This window comes from Balearica regulorum, chromosome 24 (assembly GCF_011004875.1).
Source record: "Balearica regulorum gibbericeps isolate bBalReg1 chromosome 24, bBalReg1.pri, whole genome shotgun sequence".
NCBI classification, from domain to species: domain Eukaryota; kingdom Metazoa; phylum Chordata; class Aves; order Gruiformes; family Gruidae; genus Balearica; species Balearica regulorum.
Genome location: NC_046207.1, coordinates 1,537,589 through 1,560,865, shown reverse-complemented (window position 1 = coordinate 1,560,865; position 23,277 = coordinate 1,537,589). Strand labels below are relative to the sequence as shown.

General features: G+C 53.5%; 1 protein-coding gene and 2 pseudogenes across 1 annotated transcript; 2 read left to right on the top strand and 1 right to left on the bottom strand.

The window, feature by feature from the left end:
• Window positions 1-5,848: 5,848 nt before the first annotated feature.
• On the bottom strand, window positions 5,849-6,573 carry LOC142604978 (feather keratin Cos2-3). Its single transcript, XM_075774940.1, has 2 exons — window positions 6,513-6,573; window positions 5,849-6,159 (listed from the first exon to the last, which is right to left on the bottom strand). The coding sequence occupies exon 2, from the start codon at window positions 6,155-6,157 to the stop codon at window positions 5,849-5,851; it is 309 nt and encodes a 102-aa protein (XP_075631055.1). The 5' UTR covers window positions 6,158-6,159; window positions 6,513-6,573.
• A 9,117-nt stretch (window positions 6,574-15,690) lies between these two features.
• On the top strand, window positions 15,691-16,460 carry LOC142605008 (feather keratin Cos1-1/Cos1-3/Cos2-1-like; annotated as a pseudogene).
• A 3,930-nt stretch (window positions 16,461-20,390) lies between these two features.
• On the top strand, window positions 20,391-22,426 carry LOC142604957 (cyclin-Y-like protein 1 pseudogene; annotated as a pseudogene).
• The last annotated feature ends 851 nt before the right edge of the window (window positions 22,427-23,277 follow it).

Sequence of the window (23,277 nt, the reverse complement as noted above, 5' to 3'; positions counted from 1 at the left end):
AGATGGTCTGTGCGCTACAGTTCCCAATTAGGACAATGCCTTTAATACCATGATTTAACTTTTGGTCAGCCCTAAAGTGGTCAGGCAGTTGGACTAGATGATCGTCGTAGGTCCCTGCCAGAAAAATACCCTACCCTACCCTACCCTACCCTACCCTACCCTACCCTACCCTACCCTACCCTATCTTTCTAACATAGTGCCTACTGACACCCTGTGCTTCACCAGCATTGGCAGCATAGGCAGGATGTGGCCCACATTATCCATGTAAGGTATTCTCTCAAGTCACGCTACCCTTGGTGGAGCCAAGGGACTGTGGAACTCTTGCCCACATTCAAGAAATATTTGTGAGATTTACTGTTGCTGTCAGGTGACTTGGACATTCAGTATCCCTGACAGTCCGCCACAGCCATAGCATTGCTTATGTGTTTACTACCAGTGATCGGGTCACCATATAGGCATGTTGTTGATTATCTGTTTTATTGCCTCAATAAAATTTGGATTATGTGTTGTCAGACTCCATCACTGTTCAGACCACACTTTCTCTTAAAGATACAGAATTTGGTGGAAGGCCTGCAGACACCCTGCTCATGACTCCTGGAAGCCCAGGATCCGTCACTGTGTGGGCCACGCGGTCCCATCATCTATCCCTGCCTCTAGGTTTTATAGGCATTTATAGTCATTAGTCCAAACACTTCTTTGTTATCTTCTAATATATTTTACGAGGGCATGTAGTGATAGGACAAGGGGTAAGGGCTTTAAACTGAAGGAGGGTAGATTTAGATTAGACGTTAGGAAGAAATTCTTCCCTGTGAGGGTGGTGAGGCACTGGCACAGGTTGCCCAGAGAAGCTGCGTCTGCCCCTGGATCCCCAGAAGTGTTCAAGGGCAGGTTGGATGGGGCTTTGGGCAACGTGGTCTAGTGGAGGCTGTCCCCGCCCATGGCAGGGGGTTGGAACCAGCTGATCTTTAAGGTCCCTTCCAACACAAACCTTTCTATGATTCTATGATACTCAATATTGCTGCTGTGGACTCGAAGCAGTCACTGAGAAGTGCAGGCAGAACACATGAAATAACCTGCTGAGTTAACGTACTCTCCATTTCTGTGTTTCTTTGATCACAGTCGGGGTTGGAGAGCTGGAAGCACTCTGTGGCTGCAGGGAGCTTAGGGAAGAGTTCTTTACATGCTCGTCGGCATGACTTCTGGCACAGCCTCATGCCATGAATGGCTCACCTTGCCCAGACCTTACCCCAGGTCCGTAGACAAAATTGCTGGCCCATTGTTGCCTCTTCCCTGGTCTTCAAAGAAAAGGAGACTGCTCGCCATGGGATCTTCCTCCAAAGGCCTGAGTCAGGAGCTACCAGTTCCTCTGGGGACAGGCACCTTTCAGCTTCTTGATGTAGCTTAGAGCATTCTGTAGGTACCTGGGAAGGCAGGGGATGCCTGGTGGCCAGTGGCTGAAGGTGAGTCAGCATTGTGCCCTTGTGGCAAAGCAGACCCACTGCACTCTGAGATGTCTTAGCAAAAGTGTAGCCAGCAGACCCAGGGAAGTGATCCTTCTCCTCTGTTTGTCACTCATGAGACCATGCCCGGGGTCCGGTGTTCACTTTGGGGCTCCTCAGTATATAGGAAAGATATTGACATGCGGGAGCGAGTGCAGCAGAAGCCCCCAAGGCAGTCCGGGGGCTTGAGGACATGATGTACCAGGAGAGCCTGAGGGAACAGGGCCCTAGGAAAAGAAGGCTCAAGGGAGATCTGTCTATGTGCCCTGAGGATGTGGAAAAGATGGAGGCAGGCTCTTTCCAAAGCGCACAGGGGAAGGACGAGAGGCAATGGGCACGATTTGGAACCTGGGAAATTCTATTTAGATGTTAGAAACTTTTTTTTTAACTGATTGGTTTTGTTGTTGGTTTTTTTTACCTTGGCATTATTGTGCTATGGGATCCACACTGAATTGAGGTCTCAGAGCTCCTGCCCAAAGACACTCACTACTTTGCTGTTCCCATCCATTGTACCTCTGTGCTGTGCAAGACACCCTGGTGCAGGGAGCTTCCTTGGCTAGTGCCACAACGCAGGGGAGGGAGGGGATGCATCTGTGCCAGGCTGAGCTTGGGGGAAAGGGAGCTCTTCTCTTGCAGCACTATTTCCTCAGTGCACTTGGAGATCTGCAGGCCATTATATTCTCTTCCAGAAGGAGGCAGTGTCAGTGGCTTGAGAGGAAGGAGAAGGTGGTAGAAGAACCCCTGCCCCGGAAGTGGTTTCCCTGCACACTCTAGGGCAGGAGATTATTTGCCATGGGCTGTGCAGAGGGCGCTTGTGCATTCTCATCTGTGTGCTCCGCACAGCACCAAGGGCTGGAAGGAACCAGTCAGAGACTCATCTGAGCCTAGCAGTCAGTCCCTTGCAAAAAGGGGGCTTTCTCTGAAAAGTAACCAAAACCCTTCATTTGTTCTCTGAGTTTTCCTCCAAACCTCATCAGAGTGGACCTTTCCAGAGGAGGCATTTCTTGAGAAGATAACGGTGCTGACGCGCAGCTTGAGCAAGAACTGGATCCCCCAATCCTCAAGAAAGTTGAAATCCATGAGTGAGGAGGAGCACGAGAGATGAACCAAGGTTTCACGGTGCATTTGACAACCCCCGTCACAGTTTCCCCCACTCTACTCAGTTCGGTCGAACTATAGGATGGCATTCAATCGAAAGTCCATCTTGCAGCAGATCTATTTTCACTCAGGCGATTGTGGAGGCTGAATCCACAAGTGTGGGATGATCTGACCTCTCGCTGAACTTGCAATCATCCTTTTGAATCCTTGTAGGTCTGCAAAGGACAAACGTTCATCAGACATTGATGTTTTCAGCCTGGCAGGATCAGGAACACATGGGCGCACACATCAGGCTTCACCAAACTGTTTGGGGAGCTCCTCTGTGCACAGGGACAGGCCTCAGCCAAGCGGGGCATATGCTGTGTTGTGATTTAAGCCGGCAGGCAGCTAAAACAACCACACGGCCGTTAGCTCACTCTCCCCACAGTGGGATGGGAGAAAAACGAAAAAAAGTAAAGCTTCTGGGTTAAGGTATAATCAATTTAATGGGACAGAAAAGGAAAATGTTGATGATAACAATAAGAAGAAGAAGAAGAATGGTGACAACAACAACATTAACAACAACAGTAATAACAATAACAATAATGGATCAAAATAATAATATACAAAATAAGTCAGGCCCACCACAGTTTCTCACCAACTGCTGACCAATCCCCAGCTAGTTCCTGAGCTGCGGCCATCCACAGCCAACTCCCCCTAGCCCATATGCTGAGCATGACAGCATATGGTATGGAGTATCCCTTTGGCCAGTTTGGGTCAGCTGCCCCGGCTGTGCCCCCTCCCAGCTTCTTGTGGACTTCCTGTAGATTCTGTTCATCACAATCACAATCACAATTAACAATAGCTGGCACACTGAGTCTCACCAATACAAACTGGGTTGCTCTTGTCTGGAGAGGGAGCGCTTTCAAAATTGGATTGATTTCAGTATCTTGTCTTCCAACCTCCTGTAACTTCAGCCGGGGCAGCCAATCTAAGAGGAACCTGTCATGCTTTATCTGGAGTGAGGGCCCTAGCGTGTAGTCTGGCCAAGCTCATTCCTACATCAATCTGTGAGTCGCCTTAGCTCTGCATATCCGTGCGACTGCTGGACTGTGGAAGGAACTGTTGGGGGCGGGGGGGAGGGGTGGAGGGTTTATTGGTGACCTGCCCTTGCTGTCCTTGCCCTCATGCGCAGACCATGCCCTGTCCTTCTGGGAACAGGTGGGAGGATGAGGAGAAGAAGGTTTGGGGACTGTTGTACAAGCTGTTTCCACGCCCACTCCTGCACCCTTTGGGGCCATCTTCCGACTGAGCTTCTGTTCCCAGCTCAGAGCTGCTATCCAGAGCACGAGGAACTCCCTTCTGCACAAGCTTGTGAGCTGCTGACCAGTCAAAACCTCCAGCAGCACCAGGTTCCTCACTGCGGAATGTGCTGTAAGGCTATGGGGCTGTTATCTCAGCAGAGATCATAGAAACCATTGAACCGTAAAATCATGGAAACATAGGATCGTGGAATAGTTTGGGTTGGAAGGGACCTTTAAAGGTCATCTAGTCCACCCCCTCTGCAATAAGCAGGGACATCTTCAACTAGGTCAGATTGCTCAGAGCCCAGTCCAGCCTGACCTTGAATGTGTCCAAGAGTGGGGCATCTACCACCTCTCTGGGCAGCCTGTTCCAGTGTTCGCCACCCTCATTGTAAAAAATGTCTCCCTTATAGCTGGTCTGAATCTACTCTCTTGTAGTTTAAAACCACTACCCCTTGTCCTATCGCTACAGGCCCTGCTAAAAAGATTGTCTCCAACCTTCTTATAGAGCCCCTTTCTGTACTGAAAGGCTGCAATAAGGTCTCCCCAGAGCCTTCTCTTCTCCAGGCTGAGCAACCCCAATGGATGGAGAGGTGTTCCATCCATCTGATCAATTCTGTGGCCCTCCTCTGGACCCACTTCCACAGGTTCATGTCTTTCCTGTGCTGAGGACTCCAGAGCTGGACGCAGTACTCCGGGTGGGGTCTCACCAGAGCGGAGTAGAGGGGGAAAATCACCTCCCTCAACCAGCTGGCCACACTTCTTTTGATGCAGCCCAGGATATGGCTGGCCTTCTGGGCTGCAAGTGTGTGTTGCAGCGTATGTCCAGCTTTTCCTCCACCAGTACCCCCAAGTCCTTCTCAGCAGGACTGCTCTCAAGCCCTTCATCCCCCAGCCTGTATTGATACCGGAAGCTGCCCCGACCCAGGGGCAGGACCTTGCACTTGGCCTTGTTGAAGTTCCGGAGCTTCACATGGGCCCAATCCTTGAGCTTGTCAGGGTTCCTCTGGATGGCATCCTGTCCCTCGAGCATGTCAACTGTACCACAAAGCTTGGTGACATCTGTGAACTTGCTGAGGGTGCACTCGATCCCACTGTCTATGTCATCGGTGCAGGTATTAAACAGTACTGGTCCCTGTACGGACTCCGGAGGGGCACCAGTTGTCACTGATCTCCATCTGGGCATTGAGCCGTTGACCACTACCCTCTGGAGGTGATCATACAACCAGTCCCTCATCCACTGAACAGTCCACCCATCAAACTCATCTCTCTCCAATTTAGACGGAGGCATGTTGTGGGGGACCGTGTCAAACGCCTGATGCCAGAATGCAGGGACCGATTGCTACAGGCTTAGGAGCAGCTGAGTATGTCTTCCTTAGCTCCAAGGAACAGTGACTGGAAGGGACCCATTACCCTCTGTCCCACCCTCCCCTTCCTCTGGGAATGATGAAAGGTCTGCTCGTGCCCGCACCTTACCCCCCACCACCCAAGGCAATGCCTTTCTTCCTTGGAAACACGAGACAAGGACACCAAAAAAGGATTACGTGGAGGCAGAGGATGTGATGCGGAAAACTTTAATGACTCTGAAGTGGGAAACAAGGTCAATTCTAGAGGAGGCTGCCAGTGCAGGGAGAGCACCAGCAGCTGCAGAAAGTCTGTGCCCATTGCCCACGGTGGAGATCCCTCAAGGCATCCATCTGCCTGTCCTGAGAGGGGTCAGCAGATGCCTCAGGTTGTCTCCGGGGGTTTTGCGGCCCAGAAGAGCAGAAGACAAGACAGAGATGGAAGAGGGTGGAAGGCCATGGAGTTAGACTTTGGCCATGTTTCCAGAGAGCCCCAGCTGCCCTCCTGTGAAGGGCAGCACTGGATGCTCAGCCTCTCTGAAATCAATGGCCAGGAGCTCTGCTCTCAGTTGAGAATCTAGGTCTGGATTCCTGGGGGTGCTTGTCCAAGCTGTCACCAGTGGCTTTAGCAAGGGGGGCACCTTCTGCTGCCACAGTAGCGGCTGGTGATGCAGGAGAGGTCACAGCACCCAGAGTTGATGGGCACTCCGTCACAGCTGAGGATGCTGCCAACAGCAGCGGAGGTGGAGGAGCCCACAACGGTGTTCTGTGGGAAGGAGCTGAGGATGGGGCCGGGCAGGGTCACCACCACGGGGGAGGGCTCAATGACGACTATGGAGTTCTGGCACTGCCTGACGCAGGGCTCGTTGCAGCTGTTGGCCAGCGGGGTCGGGCCGCAGGGCTGGCAGGGCTGGCACTGGTTGTAGCAGGACATGTCTCTGGGCAGAGCTACACCTGGGAGAGAGGGTAGAGACTAATCAGAGCACAGGTACACGTGAGGAGCAGTTTGTCCTGAGTCCAACACCCCACTGTGAGCATGTGAAAGGCACCTGCAGCGAGGGAGAAGGGTTTCTTGGCCTCATCCGGACATGGTAGTGCAAAGTGCCACCAGCCCCAAGGTGCCTGATGACTATCTCTTAAAAGAAGAGCCTCCTCAGGCAAGTCCCAGACACTCGCTTTCCCCCTTCTCCCCCCTCCCATGACAAGCAGCGCCACAAGCCAGCACAGGATGGAGGAGCACGCTTCTGCATGACCAGAAGAAGGACGTGGGGAAAGGGCTTCAGACTCACCTGCTTCCCAAGGAGAAGGAGGCAAGAGAAGTGGATGAGAGAGCGAGGAGTTGCGCTGGCTTTTATGGTGGCCCTGACCTGCCCCAGGCCCAGAGGTAGCTTCTGCGGAAGTGGCAATCTTCTAAGGTGCTCGTGATGAACGGAAGTCATCTCAGCTAATGACATGGGCTGGGTGGTTGTTTTCCCCAACACTACCTATTCATTTCCTGGCTGGTCACCCAAGGGCTTTCCTTGCGTGAGGACATGCTGTGTCTTTCTCTTTCCCTCCCTCAAACACAGCTGGGGCAGAGGAAGCAGCAGTCCACTGTGTGCTTCCATTGAGCACACGTACCCTGGGGTACAATACCAACATTTCCGTAGCTTGCTTCAAAACAGCATATGCACACCTAGAGCTTTATGATCTCGCAGGTGCCCTGCAAGACCATTGTCTTTATCTTGACACAGTCTCTGTGATATCTGTGAGTCATCCAGGGGACTGGGACACCCCTGCTCAGTGAGTTGATGGGCTAATGTCTGCCAGACGAGCACATTGTGGAGTTTGCGTCACCAGGCCCTAAATCCTACAGCTTCTTGCAGTCTAGAGAAAAGTGTAATTTAGAAGTTAAAGGCACCACTCTAAATGCAACAAAGAGAGGGAAGGTCAATTTTGAGGTACTGAGGGATCGATCTGCGTGACAGACGTCATCTACCTGGACTTGTGCAAAGCATTTGACACTGTCCCGCATTACATCCTTGTCACTAAATTGGAGAGACATGGATTCCACGGATGGACCACTCGGTAGATAAGGAATTGGCTGGACGGTCGCACTCGAAGAGTTGTGGTCACGGCTCAATGTCCAAGTGGAGATCAGTGAGGAGTGGCGTTCCTCAGGGGTCGGTACTGGGACCGGCGCTGTTTAACATCTTTGTCGACGGCATGGGCAGTGGGATCGAGTGCCTGCTCAGCAAGTTTGCCAACGACACCAAGCTGTGCGGTGCAGTCGACACGGTGGGGGGAAGGGATGCCATCCGGAGGGAGTGCCTGGGAAAAGCTGTTCCCAACCTTTTGGCCTTGGATGAGATGCAGGAGACTTAGCTTCAGGGCCCCATGGTCTGGGGAAGGCGAGGGGAACTCCCACATCACCTGGCATCACCACACAGGGGAAACCGCCACGGGTTCTGCTCTGAAAAGCTTTTCCTTAAAAGCAAGCATCCTTGCAAAATTTGGCATTTGCCCAATGAAGTCTTCCATCTGGAGAAGCTGCAGCCGCATGCTCTGAACTGCTCTAACGTGATTCCTGACAGGTCCAGTTGGCTGTTGTCAGTCTTTCCAGGCTGCCCCCAGTCTCCCTTTCCCAGGATGCTTACTTTCCTGGAAACACCACTACCACATTTATTGTCCCCTGTAACCTCAAAGCTTTTACATGAGTCATGACCCCGGGAAACAGCTCAGCCCCTCGAGGCTGCCTGGAGGCTGCATGCAAAGAGTTGGCCAGGGTTCGAGGTCCAGTGAGACCTGAGTGCTGTGTCCCTGTCTGTGTCCCCATAGACAACGAGGGGCTGGGAGTGTGACTGAGGAACTGCTGGGGACCTCCCTGCCAGAGCAGGGATGGGGCAATCTAAGCAGGACAGATGCACAGGCAACATTGTTAAGACAAGTCTTAACAGAGACTCTGTTAAGTCTGGACAGAGAGCGTCCACGGAGAGGAGGAGGCCAAAGAGGTTGGCAGCTTCCTCCTGACGACAGATTAAGGTAAAAGAGAGTTGAAAAGCTGAAGTGCCAGTCAGATTCCTCCCTGATGCCTCCCTGATGCCTTCAGTCTGCCATCCCAAGCTTTCCACCATTACTGTTGGTTTCCCTTCCTTCCCAGGCAGCAGGTCATCAAAGGACAGCAGAGTGCATCCCCTGCTCCAGGGGCACCATGAAGCGGAGACCCTTTGTTTTGTTTATGCGGCCAGACTCTTCTCAGTAGTGCCCACTGGCAGGATGAGGGGCAACGGGCAAAAATTAAAACAAATAACATTCCATCTGAACGCAAAGAAAAAACTTTTTGCTGTGAGGGATGTCAAACACCGGAACAGGTTGTTCAGAGAAGTCATGGAGTCTTCCTCTGTGGAGACAGACAAAACCTGTCTGGACGTAGTTGTAGACAACACGGTCTAACTGAGCCTGCTTGAGCAGGGGCATGGGACTAGGTGATCTCCAGAGGTGCCTTTCCACCTCAACAATTCTGATCCTCTGGCTTTCAGAGTATTTCCCTAGATTTGGGAGCTGGAGGGCATTTGGGCCTCTCCCCACAATCGATGAACCCTCAAGGCTGTCAGCCCCAAAGAGGTTGGCAACTTCCTCCTGAGGGCAGCTTAAGGTACAAGCGAGTTGAAAAGTTGAAGTGCAGCCTGCCTGCCCGGGAAGACACAGCCACTGACTGTTGGCGTGAGCCATGAGGGAAGGAAAGAGGAGCACAGGGCACATACTCACAGGAGCCCTTGGGGGACAAGCCAAGGATTGCAGGGGTGGGAGCACTGGGGCTCTTCCTGTCAGCAGGATGAAAAAAGAAACCCACCAGAGTGCCCCAGGCAGACATCATCTGCCTCCACTGGACCCCTCTGGCACTTAGTCCATGTCTTCTGCCCACTTTGAGGCCCGCTTATGCCGGAAATGCGGGGGCCTCTCATCCCAGCACTCATCAGAAGCATCCGTGCGGGAATGGGCATGACATAACCAGGAAATGCAAAGGCAGCATAGAGGGAAACAGCAACACATCCCTGGGATGTTTCCGTTCATTAGGAGCAGGCAGGAAAATTGTAGCTTATGCAGCACTGCCTTTGGGCCTCAGGCAGTCTAGAGGCCAGTATAAAAGCCAGACCAACTGGTCGCTCTCTCAACCACTTCCGTTACCTCCTTCTCCTTGGGAAACAGGTGAGTTGGAACCCCCTTTTCTCCTCCGCCTCCTCCTCTAGGATGGACTCTTGCCTTCCAGGACATCCCAGGGGATACCTGCTCCTTGGTCTTATGCTAGTGCTCTGCGATCGTGGTCACGGGAGAGAGCAGAGGAGAGACGGTCTGCCATGGAGATAGGCTGGGGCTGGGCTGAGGTAGCTTCTTGGCCACAGGCTAGGCAGGAGGATCCCTGGGCCTGGCTGCTATCTGAAGAGCCCCGCTGGGCTCAGGCAAAGAAGCCCTTGTTCCCCCCTGCACAGCCTCTACCTCCCCACCCAGCAGGTGCCTTGGCTTCCTGTTGGTGGGGTTGCAGGCTCTTCCTCAGGTGCCCCTGTGCTCTGCTTCCCCCTGTCCTCTCTCCCAGGTTCATCTCTACCTTTGAGACATGTCCTGCTACGACCAGTGCCAGCCCTGCCAGCCCTGCGGCCCGACCCCGCTGGCCAACAGCTGCAACGAGCCCTGCGTCAGGCAGTGCCAGAACTCCACCGTCGTCATCCAGCCCTCCCCCGTGGTGGTGATTCTTCCTGGCCCCATCCTCAGCTCCTTCCCACAGAGCACTGCCGTGGGCTCCTCCACCTCCGCTGCTGTTGGCAGCATCCTCAGCCGTGACGGAGTGCCCATCAGCTCTGGGTGCTGTGACCTCTCCTGCATCACCAGCCGCTACTGTGGCAGCAGAAGGTGCCCCCCTTGCTAAAGCCACTGGCGACAGCCCAGACCAGGAGCCCTGTGAACGCAGAAGATGATGCCAGACTGAAGGACGGAAATCGTGGCCATTGCTTTGAGAGGGGCTGGGCATGCCCCGCTCCTCCGGCAAAGGGTGTCAGCCCTTTGGAAGGGGCCAGCCTGGGCTCCCTGAAAACATGGCCAATGCCTCTCGTTCCCTTCCTCCACTCTCTCCTTTTCCTTTGTCGTTTTCCGCTCCCCTGGGCCATCAGGCCAGCCAAAGGCAGCTTGGGGGCACCTGCCTGCCCCTCTCCCTCTGCGGGGCACTGACTCTTGGCTGCCCGTGGGGATCCTTCCACTGCGGGCTCCTCTTGGAGACATCTTGTTTCCCTCTTTGGACTCATTAAACCCTGCTGCATCCCAGCCTCAGGCTCTGTGTGGTCCTTTCCTCTCTGGATGCTCTCTACAGCTGTCCAGGGAGACAGGAGATCTGCTGGGAGGGAACAAACGGGTGAGCCGGTGGAGCCCTTCTCATTCCTAGAGGATTGGGAGGGCAGGACACACTGTCTGTGGGCCTGCTTCACTCCCTGTCCCTTGCAGCTCAGAACGACATCTCTGCCTCCTCCACAGCCAGCAAGGTTTTTTGCAGGGGCCTGCAAGACGACACAGAGGAGCGACTGACAGTTCCTCCCATGGCACTGCAGAGAGAGCGCCGATCAGAATAGCCCACGCTCGCTCTTTGCAGCTCATGGCAAGTGCAATCCCATCCTGGGGTGCAGGGGAAGAACAGTTGCAAGGCAGAAGCTCTCTCACCACCTTCTCCTCTTCTCTGCGTCTACTAGTCCCAGCCCCTGACAGGAACAGGATCTTTGTTTGCAGATCTCTGGGTGCCTCGTGGAAACAGGGGTGCCAAGGGAGAACCGAGAGCACTTTCCCCAGAGCTCAGCCTTGCACAGAAGGGCCTCCTACCAGGAGGCCAAGAGAGGAGAACTGTACTGTGCCCCTCCTCCCAGCTCCCACCTCTCCCAAAGCCGACCAATCATGGGGAACAGCCTTTGGTGCTTGAACCTCAGAAACCTGGGACTACAAAGACAGCCAAGATCTTCTGCACTGACCGACCCATGAAACACTGAGCGTGGATGGGTTGGAAAGGAGAGGCAATGCGGGCTGGATGGTTGGGGAAAGGAATGCTGGTGAAGGGGGGTCTGGGACAACCAAGGGAGCAGGTGTTTCTTCTCTGTCATCAGTTCTGATGCAGGACCTTTGCTAGCAGAGTCAGAAAGAGCAGAAGCAAGCACAGAAGCTCCCATTCACAGCTTTCCTCCCACACGGCCTTCGCGATCTCCTTGTTCGTTTCAGCCTTGTGGCAGGAGAGTTGGCGGGCTGTGCTCTGCCCGTGGCTGTCAACCTGCCACTACTTCCCAGGTACACAAGCACAAAGGCCAGTTGACATCATTGCCCCCACCCTCTGAGGGGAACAGCAGTGGGAGAAAGAGACTGCTCCTGACGGCACAGATGCACAGCAAAAACCCCCACGTAAATGATAAACGCTCATGGCACTTCTGATTGCCACAGTTGGTGCCAAACAACAGGGACCTTGGCTGGCTTCCAGACACCCAGCCAGCTGCTCTCTCACTCTCCTTCCTCTATGGGACAGGAGGAAGAGAAAGTAAGGTGGAAAAGATCATGGGTCGAGATAAAGGCACAGAGATTACCTACCATTTGCCGTCACAGGCAAAACAGACTTGACTTGGGGAAGATTCCTTTAACTTATTACTAGTGAAAAATAGAGCCGGATGGTGAGAAAGAGTGAAAAATCCTTCAAATACCTTCACTGCATCCTCTCCTCCTTTTCACAGACTCAACCTCCCTCCTTCATTCACGGCTCTTCTATTTCCTCCACCCCCAAGCAGCGCAGTGGGATGCGGCATGGGGGGTTGTAGTCAGTACACAACAAGTCCTTTCTGCCGCAGTTTCCTCTGCACATTTTTCCCTGCTCCAGTCTGAGCACTTCCCATAGGTTGCAGTCTTTCAAAACCAGCTCCAGCGTGGGTCCTGTCCACAGGCTGCAGTCCTTCCAGATAAGACTGCTCCAGCGTGGGTCCTCCAGGGGCCACAGTTCTGCCAGCAGCCTGCTTCTGCACGGGCCCTGCACAGGCCACACTTCCTGCAGGGGATATCCTAGAATGCTGGAGTGGTTTGGGCTGGAAGGGACCTCAAAGCCCATCCAGTTCCAAACCCCCTGCCATGGGCAGGGACACCCTCCACTAGACCACGTTGCCCAAAGCCCCATCCAGCCTGGCCTTGAACATGTCGAGGGATGGGCCATCCACAACTTCTCTGGGCCTGTTCCAAGGATGTCACGTGGCACAATGTCAAATGTTTTGCACAAGTCCAGGTGTACAGCACCAGTTGTTCTTCCCTTATCCACCAACGCTGTAACCCCATTGTAGGAGGCCACCAAATTTGTCAGGCATGAAGGAGGATCTCCTCCATGAGGATTCCAGGAGGATCTCCTCCATCATCTTGCTGGGCACAGGTGAGACTGACCGTCCTGTAGTTCCCCAGCTCTTCCTTTTTTCCCCTTTTTAAAAATGGGGATTGCGTTTCCCCTTTTCCAGTCAGTGGGAACTTCACCACACCGGCGCAGCTTCTCAAATACGGTGTAGAGTGGTTTAGCCGCTTCATCCATGAGTTCCCTCGGGACGTGCGGAGGCATCTCATCAGGTCTCATGGACTTGTGCGCCTTCAGGTTCCTTAGATGGTCTCGAACCTGATCTCCTCCGACAGTGGCTGGTTCTTCATGCTCCCAGTCCCTGCCTCTGCTTTCTGACTCTTGGGTGGTGTGGCTAGAGCACTTGCCAGTGAAGACTGAGGCAAAATATTGTTGAGTACCTCGGTCTTCTCCATGTCCCCGGTAACCAGGTCTCCCATTTCATATGGGAGGGGTTCCACATTTTCCCTAGTCTTCCTTTTATCACTGACGTACCTATGTAAGGTTTTCTTCTTGTCCTTGACATCCCTGGCCAGTTTTAATTCTATCAGGGCTTTAGCCTTTCCTAACCTGATCCCTGTATGCTTGGACAATTTCTCTGTATTCCTCCCAGCCTACCTGCCCTTGCTTCCACCCTCGGTAGGCATCCTCAGTGTGTTTGAGTTTGTCCGGGAGCTCCTTGTTGATCCATGCAGGCCTCCTGCTGTTTTTACCTGCCTTCTTCTTTGTTGGGATGCATCGTTCCTGACCTTGGAGGACGTGATCCTTGAGTCCTTGTCTCTAAATTGGAGAGACACGCATTCGATGGATGGACCACTCGGCCGACAAGGAATTGGCTGGATGGTCGCACTCAAAGGGCTGTGGTCAACGGCTCAATGTCCAAGTGGAGAACAGGGAGGGGTGGCGTTCCTCTGCGGTCGGTACTGGGACCGACACTGTTTAACATCTTTGTTGGCGACATAGACAGTGGGATCAAGTGCACCCAACGACACCAAGCTGTGTGGTGTGGTCGACACGCTGGAGGGGAGAGATGCCATCCAGAGGGACCTTGACAGGCTGGAGAGGTGGGCCCATGCAAACCGCATGAAGTTCAACAAGGCCAAGTGCAAGGTCCTGCACGTGGGTCGGCGCAATCCCAAGCACGACTGTAGGCTAGGCGGGGAATGGATTGAAAGCAGCCCTGAGAAGAAGGACTTGGGGGTGTTGATTGATGAGAAGCTCAACATGAGCCGGCAGTGTGCGCTTGCAGCCCAGAAAGCCAACCGTGTCCTGGGCTGCATCAAAAGAAGTGTGACCAGCAGGTCGAGGGAGGTGATTCTGCCTCTCTACTCTGCTCTTGCGAGACCCCACCTGGAGTACTGTCTCCAGCTCTGGGGACCCTACTACAAGAGAGACATCAAGCTGTTGGAGAGAGTCCAGAGGAGGCCACAAAGCTGATCAGAGGGCTGGAGCACCTCTCCTAGGAGGACCGGCTGAGAGAGTTGGGCTGGTTCAGCCTGGAGAAAAGAAGGCTCCGGGGAGATCTAATTGCGCCTTACCAGTACCTGAAGGGGGCCTACAGGAAAGATGGTGAGGGACTGTTTATCAGGGAGTGTGGTGGTAGGACAACGGGTAGTGGGTTTAAGCTGAAGGAGGGTCGATTTAGATTAGATGTTAGAAAGAAATTCTTTACTGTTAGAGTGGTGAGGCACTGGAACAGGTTGCCCAGGGAGGTTGTGGAGGCCCCATCCCTGGAAGTGTTTAAGGCCAGGTTGCATGAGGCTTTGGGCAATGTAGTCTAGTGAAGGGTGTCCCTGCCCGCAGCAGGGGGGGTTGGAACTAGGTGATCTTTGAGGTCCCTTCCAACGCAAACCATTCTATGATTCTATGATTCTATGCATATTGGCAAGCTTTCTTGGGCCTCTCTTCCCTCGAGGGCTTTGTCCCATGGTACTCTACCAAGCAGGTCCCTGAAGAGGCCAAAGTCTACTCTCCTGAAGTTCAAGGTAGCGAGCTTGCTGTGGGCCCTCCTTGCTGCGGAATGGGGGGTTGTGGTCAGTGCATAACAGCTCCTTTCTGCACAAAGAGGGACTTTTCCTGTGTCGCTCATGAAGAAGCAGCAGGGTTTCAGCGGCTTGCCCTAAATCACGTGTCCCTGCCTTCACAGACACAGTTGCTAGGCCCTCAGACTCAGGATTTTATGGGGGACATGGAATTCCTGGTGCTTCGTCGCCAAAGGCGTTTGAATCAAAGCTCTTGGCTTTCTTGGCCTTCCTCCCTGTACATAAAGCAAGAAGTGGAGGGCACAGGAGGCAGAGACTGCATTTCAGTTCTCTGAGCACCTCTCTGCCAGGCCAAAGGCACCACCATTCAGCTGTAGATGGACTCCTGCTGGCAAGGGCAACCCGCTACTCTGCGGTGCTCATGGACACACCAGGGGAGCAGGAGAGAGTCCCCCTGCTATGACCTGCGCATGCCCTTGTGATGAGGGTCACACAAGTACAGACTGACACACGTGTGCTCATGCACGCCTGCACGGAGCCATGCCAAAAGCTGTACGCTCACATAAAGCCAGGAAAACATCAGCAGCTGTGGCCTCTGCTGAGGAGATGCTGGGGACCACGCTGGCAGGACAGGAGTCAAGTACCCCGGGGAAGGACCGGGCCCCAGACATGCTCACGGTGTTGCCTGAGGACCTGCAGAGTCTGCACAGAGAGGGGATGAGGCCAATGAGCCCAGCAAACTCATCCTGTCAGCACTGTTAGTGTTGCAAGAGGGTCAAAGCCTCCCAGCAGAAGCCCACCTGTGTGCAACAATGAGCGACCGTCAGAGAGATGTGCCACGTCCTCTCAAATGGCAGTCCTTGGGCATGCGGTGCCCACATCCTAACCCCAAACAAGCCCACAGGAATGACCCAGGTGCACATCAGTTGCCTGCACAGGACGCCGTCAGCACTGGAGCCGAGTCTTCTGCCTGCGCTGACGTGTTTCTGCCTCTTGTCCCGGCACTTACAGAAGCCTTCCCATGGGGACGCACGTGGCATAAGCCAGGAAATGAAAAGGCAGCAGTGCAGGAAACCAGGACACAGCCCATGCCATTAGCTGGGATGCTTTGCATTAGACATGAGCTTGTCAGAACATCATTATTACTTGCACAAGGGGTGCCTCCGGGCCTGAGGCAGCACGGGACTCCTATAAAAGGCAGCCCAGGTCTCTGCTCTCTCATCCACTTCTCTCGCCTCCTTCTCCTTGGGAATCAGGTGAGTGGGAAGCCTCTTCTCCTCCTCCTTCGAGATCAGGTCTTTCCTCAATGCATGTCCGCTGATATGGACTGCGCTAGCCCAGGGCTGGGAGCTGCTTCTCATGGGAGAGGCAAGGGGAGAGAAGGTCTTCCGCAGAGAGGGGCTGGGACTTAGGTGAGCCAGCTCCTGGGCTGTGAGCTGGGCAGCGCGTGCTGGGCCAGGAGGTGCCTTGCCTCCTGCGTGGTTGGGTGCAGTGCTGCTTCTCAGGTGCCCCTGTTTTCTACTTCTCCCTACCCTCTCTCCCAGGTGAACCTCTGGCCCAGAGACATGTCCTGCTCCAACCAGTGCCAGCCCTGCCAGCCTTGCCTGCCCTGCCAGCCCTGCGGCCCGACCCCGCTGGCCAACAGCTGCAACGAGCCCTGCGTCAGGCAGTGCCAGAACTCCATAGTCGTCATTGAGCCCTCCCCCGTGGTGGTGACCCTGCCCGGCCCCATCCTCAGCTCCTTCCCACAGAACACCGTTGTGGGCTCCTCCACCTCCGCTGCTGTTGGCAGCATCCTCAGCCGTGACGGAGTGCCCATCAGCTCTGGGTGCTGTGACCTCTCCTGCATCACCAGCCGCTACTGTGGCAACAGATGTCAACCCTGCTGAATCTGCTGGCAGCTTCCCCTGGCAAGATCCTCCCAAGACCTCAGAACGTGCTGCTGGAGAGGAGACAGAGATTCAGGGCATTCTATGTAGAGCTTTGGGCCATCGTTTCCTTCCTCCACTCTCCTCTCTCTCTCTCTTTCCTTTCCTGTTGCTGTCTCTCAAGACCAGCCTAGCGGGGACCTGATGGCCTCCCTCCCTCTGCAGGGCGGGCAGGCCGACGGACAACACCCTGCAGGAGCTCTACTGCTTCTTAGTGGCTGACCCTGGTGCTCCCTGTGAGCCACCTCCTTTTCTTCTTTAGACTCATTAAAGTTGTGCTGCATTCAAGCCTGGGCCTCCGAGTCCTCCTTCCTTCTGTGGCAAGTCTTCCGGTCGGCTCAGGGGAAAAGGCGGACGAAGGGGAGAGTGGGACTCCCTGCAGTGGATTTTTTTCTTGCTGCCCTCTCCTTTGGACTCGAGAAAGACATCCCTGTCTTCTGCACAGCCATCAGTGAGAGGACGGCTCCTAAGGGTGTCAGGAGTGGGGATGGGAAACAACAATGCCTCCCTACAGCCCACAGCATCAACTTCCTCTTCTGCAGTGCTCTGTTACCCACTCTAGGGTCCATGGGCAATACACGTGGGCACAGGCAGGTGAGACCGGTACCTCACACAGTGTTCCAGTGCCTGGCAGGGCCCAGCAGCTGTCCAGACATGCAAGGCGGAGGTAATTCACATGTTAGTACTGGTATCAGTCACGCTGAGGCTACACAAGGGAGTCCCCACTCGCTGTGAACTCTACAGCCCCATGGGCTACTTCCAACCTGGTGCTCTATGCTCCTATGATGCTATGATCTACCACCGTGTCCAATCGCATCTTGAAAACCTCCAGCAATGGGGACTCTACCACCTCCCTGGGGAGGTTGTTCCGCTGAGTGATTGTTCTTACTGTAAAAAATGTATTTCTTACGTCAAGATGAAAGCGCTCCCGGTGCAACTTGTACTCATTGGCCCTTGTCTTCTCCATGTGGCTCCTTGCGATGAGAGAGCCTCTGTCCTCTCTGTAGCCACCCTTTAAGTACTGCACACACTGTGATGAGGTGTCCCCTGAACCTTCTCTTCTCCTCACAGGACAGGTGTCCAGCCCTTTGGTCACCTTTGACACGTACACAGGAGTGGCAGTGGGTGCTGGATGAGGATCAGCAGAGGCTGAGTCAGGGGACTTGGATTCCAGCGATGGCTGTCTTGATGCAAAGTGGCTATTCAGTAGTAGAGCCACCTGGGTGAAGGTGACCACAAACCCAATGCCCACGCTACCAGGGCTCGAAGGAAGTAGATTTACTTTTTCATGTGAGTGGTGTAATGGAGCAGTGTGCATATAGTGACATCACGATTAAAGGCCGTGACAGAGAGGATCAACAATTTGCTGATAGCTAGGAAGAAGGGGAAAAATGACTGTGCCAGCCAGCAGGCAACCAAAATGCCTTCCCCGGTGACAAGGAAAGTCTTCCTCATTTTTCAAACAACGGTGGTGGTGTCCTGGTTTTGGCTGAGATGACAGAGTGAATTTTCTTTCTAGTAGCTGGTATAGTGCTGTGGTTTGGGTTTAGTATGAGGATAACGTTGATAACACACTGATGGTTTTAGTTGTTGCCAAGCAGTCAAGGACTTCTCAGCTTCTCATACTGGCACGCAAATGAGAAGGCGGGAGGCACCCAAGAAGCTGGGAGGGGACACAGCCAGGACAGCTGACCCAAACTGGCCAAAGGGATATTCCATACCATATGACAGCATGCTCTGTCTATTAGTGGGGGGGTGGGCCGGGAGGCGGTTTGGCTTGAGAACTAGCTGAGTACCGCCCTCGGCTGGTGAGCATTTGTGATAACTTTGGCTTCTTCAAACACCTGCTTGGAAGAATCCCATGGGTTAGGGCTCTTGAAGGTGGTGGTGGTGGGGGGTCCCAGAGAGCTGGTCAACATTCAAGCACCACTTCCTCCTAGCTCAAGATCGGTGCATCCCAAAGAGTAGGAAATGAAGCAAAGGAGGCATGAGACCCGCATGGATGAGCAAGGAGCTCATGGAAAAACTCAAAGGGAAGAAGGAAGTTTACGGTATGTGGAAAAAGGGCCCGGCCACTTGAGTGGAATGGAGGAATGTAGTCAGAGTATGTAGGGATGCAACAAGGAAGGCTCAGGCCCACTTGGAATTAAATCTGGCAAGGGATGCGTGGTGGTTGACCCTGCCTGGAGGCCAGGTGCCCACCAGAGCCGTTCTATCACTCCCCCTCCTTAACTGGACAGGGCAGAAAAGGTATAACGAAAGGCTTGTGGGTGGAGATAAGGACAGGGAGAGATCACTCACTACTTATCGTCACGGGCAAAACAGACTGAACTTAGAGAGAAAATTCATCTAATTTATTACCAAGCAAAACAGAGCAGAGCAACGAGAAATGAACCCAAATCTCAAAACACCTTCCCCAACCCCTCCCATCTTCCCGGGCTTAACTTCACTCCCAGTTTCTACCTACTCCCCCCTCAGTGGCCCAGGGGGACGGGGAATGGGGGTTGCGGTCAGCTGATCACACGGTGTTTCTGCTCCCCCTCTGGGGGAGGACTCCTCACATTCTTCCCCTGCACCAGCGTGGGGGGCCCTCTCACACGAGACAGTCCTCCACTAACTTCTCCAGCGTGAGTCCTTCCCACAGGCTACAGTTCTTCACGAACTGCTCCCACGTGGGTCTCTCCCATGGGGTGCGGACCTTCAGGACCAGACTGCTCCAGCGTGGGTCCCCCACGGTGTCACAAGTCCTGCCAGCAAACCTGCTCCAGCATGGGCTCCTCTCTCCATGGGCCCACGGGTCCTGCCAGGAGCTTGCTCCAGTGTGGGCTTCCCATGGGGTCAGAGCCTCCTTCAGGTGTCTCCACCTGCTCCGGCACGGGGTCCTCCACGGGCTGCAGGTGAGCCACCTCCTTTTCTTCTTTAGACTCATTAAAATTGTGCTGCATCCAAGCCTGGGCCTCTGAGTGCTCCTTCCTTCTGTGGCAAGTCTTCCAGTCTGGTTATGAAAAAACGTGGCTTCTTGGGGAGAATCAGCTTGGGCACAAAAGAGGACCCTTCCTCATTCCCAGAAGATGGGAAGGGTCGGACTCACTGCCCTGGGTTGTCTTTTTTGCCCTGTCCTTGGAGTTGAGGAAGATATTCTTGGCTACTTCACAGCAGATGGCTATCATTCCTTCCAGCCTTGCGGTATAGCTGCCTAGATGGGCCTGAAGCACTGCTTCCTGGATCACATTCTGTGAATGGGGAGACCAAGCCCTGCGTGAGGAGCCCGTGGCTGCCAATGGATGAGGTCAGCAGCCCCTCTGGCACTCTGGGAAGGGATCTCCTCTAGCTCTGGATTGAGCTGTGCTGGGCGATGAGGCTCGAATAGAGGATGGCTCCAAAGGGTTGAGGAGTGGGCATATGGAGTCAACAATACCACAATTTCATCCCCACCTTCCCCTCCCCTCCCTTACCCAGTCTAAGGTCCATGGCCAGCACACATGGGCACAGGCAGATAGGCACCTCATACAGTCCTTCAGCACCTGGCATGGCCCAGGTGCTGTCCAGACACGCAGGGCTGAGGTAATTCACAAGTTAGGATTGGTAGCAACCACACAATGGAGTCCCCACTCTCTGTGAACCCAACACCCCCATGGGCCACTGCAGCTCTGGAAGAGCACCCAGTGCCCAAATACCTGTGGCTGCTCTGTGGTTCTTTGTCTCCTTTAAGCCTAGGGCGGCTTTCCTGGGCCTTTAAGGTTGTACCACTGCCAGATCCCAGCTCTGCTCTGGAAAGGCTCTGCGCAAGAGCAGTTACCCCCCTCCATCCCCACTGGGCCGTTGCAGCAACAGTGGGACACATTTCTGTGCTCAGAAGCTTCTCTGGTCTGTCTCTGCTGGGCCATTCGCATGTCTCCTGTGTTGGCTGCTATTCTCGGGCACCAGCTGGACCAAAAACCTTGGCATATCAGAGGCCTTGGCCAGGAGGAGATGCCAAGGCAGAAGGGTGGCCATGCACATCGGGAGCTCTGTGGACTGCCTTCCCCGCAGCAAAAGGTGAAATTCCAGCAGAGGGTCTTTCTGCCTGGAGGCTCAGTTATGAGATCCTTCATCTGCCTCCTAGCCACCCAATTGTGAAGCAAAGCGATGAAGGTGTTGAGGCACTGACCCCGTCTTCCCTGTTATCAAGGTCTGTGTAAGCCCAGCTCAGCAGGCCCTAAGTCCACAAAGCATCTGCTCCCTGCATATCCCTGCAGGAAATCCCCGCTCTCCGGCCATCGTCCCACCATTTACAGGCAGACGGTGACTGGGCAGATGGCAGCAGTGCACAGAGTGTCCCCACAGTAACACGAGCTCTCCGCAGCCCAGTGATTCCCTACCTTCTCCTGGCTTGTTTAAGGTGTTCATCTTCCTGAGTCTGGGTGAGCTACTTGTGGCTTCACTGTTAATGCCAACGTTTAGGTGTGCTTTTCAGTGATACTTGGAAATTTTTGAGATGTCAGACTTCAGTCCCAGGTAGTGCTCTAAATCCTGGCATCCCTCAGGTATCCATGGTCTCCTGGGTGCAGAAAAGGAACTCCTGAAGGCACTTATGGCTCAAAATAACATCTCAGGCATACAGTGCCCCATGGACCACACGAGGTTCTACTCACACTCCTCCTGCCTGAAGTTTGGGGCAGAGGCACCATCTTTGTCCATCTCTCTGGGTGCTGGGCACCTTCTTTCTGTGCCCAGAAACCAAGGCTTCACCTCCTCCTTCATGAGACCTGCCGCCCCAGCACTGGGGTCTGTTGCCAGCACCCAGGCATCTCCAGTTCCTCCTCACAGTGGGCGTGGCCCCCACGGGTAGCCCCACGGGTTGAGAATTGGTCGTGCCCTGGGGACACGGTGGTACAGGACAGGCACCAACCCAACCATAGCACAAACATGGGGGATGACCCTGTCTGTACTCAGCTTCCCTGGCTCCCCAAGTGCTCCGAGGCAGGGACAGCCTGAACTCTGCTCACATCACCACTGCTCCTCACATGCAGGCCAAGGCTTTCCCAGCACTGCAGTCCCTGGCTGTTGGAGATCTGTCATTACCCCCTGTCTGCTCCATGTGGCTTCTTGTGATGACAGAGCCTCTGTCCTCTTTGTGGCCACCCTTTAAGTAGGAGACTACTGTGATGAGGTCCTCCTCGAGCCTTCTGTTCTCCAGGGAGAAAAGGATTTTACTCCTTCAGTCTTTCCTCATAGGATAGGTTCTCTAGCCCTTTGGTCATCTTTGACACATACAAGGTGATAGCAGCAGGCGGCAGATCAGGATCAGTGGAGGCCAAGTCAGGGGACTCAGATGCCAGCAGTGGCAGCTCCCATCTCCAGCACATTAGTGACCAGGTTTTCCTAGGTGGTTTAGCCGTGGAACCTAATCTACCTGATCATCCCAGATCAAACACAATATTCCTGAGCAAGCCTCAAATAGATGTGCAAGAGAAGAGGAGGAGTAAGCACATTGACCGTGTTTCTCCTGGGCAGCTTAAAAAAATATACAGCTCATGCTCAACAATAGTCATAGATGACCATGCAGTCAATCAATCTAATCTTGGAAGCACGATAAAGTGCATCATTAGCAATATTCTACTGTATAAAGAACAGAGATTCAGAGAGATGATTGGATGTTTTTGAGGAAAAAAATCTCATCCTCTCACACAGGAAGAAGTTCCAGATGACTACTACAAGCATGGCCCTGATGGCAAGCACATCTACCAGTTCGTTTGGACACTTTTCAGTGTTCCACAGCTGATAGCTCAATATGCAATTTGGTTTATCTGGAAAGGCTTTTAACCTATGCAGAGATTGACATATGCCCCAGTGACTGAAAGAGGATTGTCCCAGGAGCTGTAATTCTGGCTTCTACACTTGCTCCATGCAGCGACAATGAGGATGTCGTTCCCCAGCAAGGTTAGAAGATACATGGAGAAGATAATGGCACACGGGGCCATGTGCTCACCCAGGGAGGTCAGGAAGCCCAGAGGAATGAGATCAGTTACGGGTGTGACTTGTTCTCCTTTGCCATGGCTCTAAAAATTACAAAGGAGGTTACCTCAAAGTAAAAAAAAAAAAAATAAAAAAAATAAAAGAATGTGACGGAAGGCCCTAACCAGTACAAATTTCAGCTCGAGATTGCAAATGATCACGTGCATGATCATCCACACTAAGCCAATTCTGTCCCCGGAGGAATGCATTCTCTTAAACCAAAAGTGAACATAAATGGAATTTAAGGATGCTATAAAAATAGCAAAGCGCAGTGGGTTTTTTTCCAGTTCAGCTACTCCTGACATGTAGCTCTCAACAGCTGGAAGACGATAATGAGAATTTTTTTTTAAAATGTAGTCCTTTTTGACTCTGAGCCATGCTATTCTCCCTTGTGTGATTTTATTCTTTCAAAGAATAATTGCAATTTCCCAGTTCTCAGAAAGATGTCAAATGGGAGTCTTGTGCATGTTCTTTCCTGACTGTGTTCCTTGTCCTGTCTTCCACCTTATTGGTGCTTCTTGCTTATGTTTATGTGGGATCCACACCGAGCTGAGGTGCATTCTGAGACCAACACTCCTGTTTGTGTGTGAGAAAGTCAGAAAACCACCTCCAGGAGGACATCCTGGGGGCGATCCTACAGACGGCCACCTGGAAGAATCATCCCCTGAGCTCTCCACAGACACAATGTGCATCCAGTTTTCTAGCTGTAGGTGTAGGCAAGGAAGCACGGAAGATGTGAACATGTTAACTGAGCAGGTTAATGCAGAACCTGTCTTCACTT